At 33.8% G+C, this 4,777-nt stretch overlaps 1 protein-coding gene across 1 annotated transcript; it reads right to left on the bottom strand.

Annotated features, from left to right (window-relative positions):
* Positions 1-360: 360 nt before the first annotated feature.
* LOC149156341 (LOB domain-containing protein 23-like) lies at positions 361-1,762 on the bottom strand. The gene is made up of 3 exons (XM_089438546.1): positions 1,631-1,762; positions 1,344-1,526; positions 361-715 (listed from the first exon to the last, which is right to left on the bottom strand). The coding sequence occupies exons 1-3, from the start codon at positions 1,667-1,669 to the stop codon at positions 377-379; spliced, it is 561 nt and encodes a 186-aa protein (XP_089294672.1). The 5' UTR covers positions 1,670-1,762; the 3' UTR covers positions 361-376.
* Positions 1,763-4,777: the final 3,015 nt, after the last annotated feature.

Consider the following 4,777-nt stretch of genomic DNA (forward strand, 5'->3'; position numbering starts at 1 on the left):
TTTCTAGCTACTAACAGCTCATGCAAGCTGACTCATTACCATTAATGAAGGGAAACCAAGCCACATGAAATAACCTGCTGCTGATTTGTAAATGAACAGGGTTTCGCTCCTTTATTATATATATTATATACCATTTTAATAAATTAATATTCATAATTTAAACCGTTTTCCAAAATTTGTAACCATAAGTGAAAAGGAAAATAACCCGTGATTAATAAATTAACACAACACAACTCAATAGTTTGAACAGACATGTAGGTTTAAACCTTGATTTAGAAAAGTAACATTTTAAAAAATCTAAAACTAGAGGAGACAAGAAATTCTCTGATACAGAAACTCAAATCGCAGTAAAGTGTTGAATGGTTCTTGCTTATGTTCAAGGTTGATCCCACAGCTGAAGTGGATCTACGTCGTCCACACCAATTGAGCATGGGTTCGTCCCACAGTACTCTTCTGTCTCTTGCGGTGACGTACTGTAAACATTGGGATCGGAACCTTCATGACATCCAGTAATGAGGGTTAAGAGGACAATATATTTCCGATGAAGGTCAGCGAACGCTTCTTGTGTGGAAGCCAATTGCGATTCCAGTTCGGCTACTCTTCTGCGCAGATCATTGATTACACCTAAACACCCATTGACGGGATCTCGAAGTCTTTCGTTCGCTTCATACACCATACTGCTTACTGCTTCACCCCTCAGCTCGAGCGGGAGATCCTGTAACACGGGAAAGGATTATCAAACCCTAAAACCTAAGTTTTAAATAATCTATAAGATGAACAATCAGTACTATCATATATATTTGATCAATCGCTTCTGATCTTCAGATTAATTCGGTAATTGGTTAGATCGGTCCTAAAGAGGAAGAGCGCAGAAGATTTTGCAGAAAAAGAATGACTTTTCTGCCCAATTTTAAAGAGGAAGAGCGCAGAATGACTTTTCTGCACAATTTTGAAGAAATCTCGTGGAAATTTTTAGGAATCTTGATATTATTAAGTTTCAAAAGTTTGAATGCTAAGGAAATTTTTGAAAGCGCAGAATCTATTTCCACGGTTTAAAAAAAAAATCAAACACTTTCCATTGCAGACTTTTTTGAAAATTGCATAAATCAGCTGAACCTTTGATGAAAGTAAAGATCATCTTTAAATCTTTAAAATTCAAACACTTTCCATTTCAGATTGTTTTCAAAATTGCATAAATCAGCTGAACCTTTGATGAAAGTAAAGTTCTTCTTTAAAATTCAAACACTTTCCATTTCAGTTTTTTTTGAAAATTGCATAATCAGCGGAATCTTTGATGAAAATAAAGATCTAAATAGGAAGAGTGCACATTAAGTAAATTGAACCTGCAGTAATTTGATGACATGGCCATTTCCGAAGACTCTGTGAACCAGCATGAACTTCTTGGCCTCGTCCTGCGGGAAATATGGGGCAAGAACGCATTTCTCAGTACATTTCTTTCTCTGGGATTTGCAGCCGGCACACGAAGATGAGGGCACCGGTTCCTGCTTGCAAGCGGTATCGATTATCTGAAAATCAATTGCAGAAAAGTAAATCAGTTCTGTTAGAAGCTTCCATATCATCGATTTCCTTGAGAAATATATTGGAAATGGCTGTTCTTCGTATTGCTTACCATTTCGCTGCCGTGTCCAGTGAAACCGTTTTCCGACATAGTGGAATGCAGAGAAAATGGAAAAAAATATTTGCATGTCTTGAAACAAACTCCCAGGTACCTCGTAATTAATAGGGAAATGAGGGAAACGAAATTTGTCTCTGGCCAAAAATAACTGAATAAATTTGGGGTTTTTACGAAAATTTAATAAAAATTGTTTAAGGGAATTTCAGGGTGACTGTGCCGATTACGTGGAGGAAAAGGAAGAACAAAGGTTTTCACCAGATCATTTTGTTGCTGACTTTCACAATATCCGAAGAAGAAAATACATAAATTTAGGGTCACACAATTAGAAATCAAGATAGGACAATGAGAAATCAAAGGAAGCGGTATAAGGGGCCAATCACCTGCCTCCACATTTTGTTCATTTAACTTATTTGTTTATAGAAGTGATTTAATATTTAGATACCAATTTCATATTTAATTTGGATTTTTGTTAATGAAGGGTACAATTATTCATGAATTTTGAGCATGTGTTTTTAAAATCAGAGTTTTTAACAATACATTCAATCAAAATAATCAGAGTACTTTGTAATACATTTAATTAATGTCTACTTAATAATTTTTAATTTTGGAATTCATTTTGATGGAAAAATATAGATTAAAATTTAGGTAATTAAAAATAAAAAATAAATAAGAGTCAATACTTTTTAAGTTCAAGTCATTTCATTTGAAAATTCTATATTTTATTGGTATTTAAGAAAATAAATAAAAAAATTAAAATCCATAAAATTAGGAAGAAAAAGAATGGAATAAAGTGCAATCACCTCGCTTAATATGTGTATATAACTTTTAATTTTTAAGTTAAGATTTTTAATTAGAGTTAGAATTTATTTTTACGAGGGAATTTGTTGAGAGACTTGCACTTTTATGTGGATAAAATAGATGCTCACCTCTTGCATGTGAAGAGCCACATTTTTGTGAGTTAGATGGAGGAGATGCCAAAGACCCTCATGGCTCAAGTGCTCAAGTTCTAGAAAATATGTCCTCTTCAAATAATGAGCAGTGAAGAAAGGTGGTGGGTGGTGGGAAATGAACAGTGCAGAAAGGTGGTGGGTGGTGGGTGGTGGGAAATTAGCAGTGAGGAAAGGTGGTAGGTGGTGGGATATGAGCAGTGCAGAAAGGTGGTAGGATATGAGCAGTGGTTTTTGGCTCCCTTCCGAAGCAATTGTTTTTTGGTTCTAGTAGGCCCTTCAATGATTTTTCGTTGTTGGGATTACAACAACATATTAGAGCCACAAACATGTATTTTTTTGTTTGGATGCGGTTCTTTTCCATACTATATTGCATCATGTCTTGCACTGGATTTATATTACTAGTGTTCACTTAGCCAAGAGTTTGGGCATTCGTGGTATGTCGTTCTGTGGTTTGACATAGGTATCCTCGCTTCAACGGTATGATTGCAGCAGTGACATCCCTGGGCCTTCTTTCTTGCAACATTTGGGTTGGCTCTTGCAAAAGATAAAAGAGCAATTATGGTGGGGTCTGCCTCAGTTTTTTGGATGTAGCCTCAATTTGACCATTAATGTTTACTTATATAAAAAGTTAGATATAATTTTTTTGGATAAATATAATTATTAATAATTCCTATAAAAGATAAAAATTGTGATCTCAGTTTTGGAAATCCCTCCATTAACATATCGTAATCTATATATTTTAATTTTTTTGATTAATATTAAACTATCAAATTAAAAAAATAATCAAATTTCAATTTACACATTTAACTAACCTATTAAATTTGGAAAAAAAAAAAAATCGACTTTCACATCCATATCAAAAATTGAAACCATATGAATGGCCATTAATAAGTTGGTTGAAGTTAACTGGAATAAGATAGAATATGAGACCATATGAATGTCGAAACAAAGGTTATGTGGAGCTAATTGGAATTGGATAAGATATGAGACCATATGAATGGCCAGGTCAGCTTCCTTAAAGAAAAAGGTGTAGAATTTAGAATTTTGGAATTGGATTGGATATTTGAAGCATGGATAAAGAGTATTTATGTTAGGTTTATATTTTAAACTTTATAAAAGGTTAATATTTTTTTATTTTTTTATTTTTTAACTTTGATGGTACAAAGAATTACAATTCTATGAAAAAGTGAAAAGATAAGTGATGAAAAAGTAAAAATGTTTGGAACTGTGTTTATCTTTAATTTAGTTTTAAACTTTATTGAAAAAAAAAATAGCCTTACATTTGGAAATTTGCTTGGTCAGCTGAAATGAAGATTTGAATGCCACTTTTGTTAACACGTGTGTGATATTTCATTGAAATTGATTGACAGAAAAGGCAGTGGTCGGAAAGGCATCTAATGAACTAATCAGATCGTGGGCATCACTCCCTGAATGACATGGTACACTGTTGCGTCCTTATTAGTGGGCCCATTTCGGAGACGCGTCCCTTTCCCGCCGTATATTAGATGGGCGTTCACACGTATTTTTCAAGAAAACAAACGAACGGCATACGCGGTGAATACGTCAAAATTGAATACAAGCCATGGATATCACTTTTTGCCCTGACACATCTTGTACCAAGCTTTTCTGTATGTGGTCACTGGTCATGGTTTCTTGTTTCACAGAATCTGCCAAATTTCATTGAAATTTTATATATATTTTTTAATGTTAGTACAAGGTAATTCAATGTTTTCTACTTTGAGTGAACATAATTTTGAATGGATTTTCGAAATGAGGTCACGGTTTCGGTTGAATCCCACGTAATCTTCAAACGTCATTGAAATAATTGTAGAGCACATAATAATCTTGTAAACATTATCCAATCAGGATGCAGTCATGATTTCGTTTCACTCGGGTCACGTAATCTTCCAAAATTTTATGAATTCTGCCGCACAGAATCTTGTAAACGTCGTTTCAAGGTACCATCAAAGCCGGCCAATTACTTTGAACTGTTTTGTCATTTGAAAACGTCATTCAATGTACCATAAAGATGGTGAACCTGGATTTTTTTTGAATGAGTTCTTAAATTAATAATGGGCAATAATGGGACACTGATTACAGATTGAAAATGTAAGCTGAATTTTTTTCAGTAAGCAAATGTAGGTTGATTTATCATTATTATTGAAAGGAAATTTCACTAAGTCATTATCAG

This window comes from Pinus tabuliformis, chromosome 9 (genome assembly GCF_031772625.1).
Source record: "Pinus tabuliformis cultivar Carrire ecotype Pingquan chromosome 9, CPIR1, whole genome shotgun sequence".
In the NCBI taxonomy this organism is placed as follows: domain Eukaryota; kingdom Viridiplantae; phylum Streptophyta; class Pinopsida; order Pinales; family Pinaceae; genus Pinus; species Pinus tabuliformis.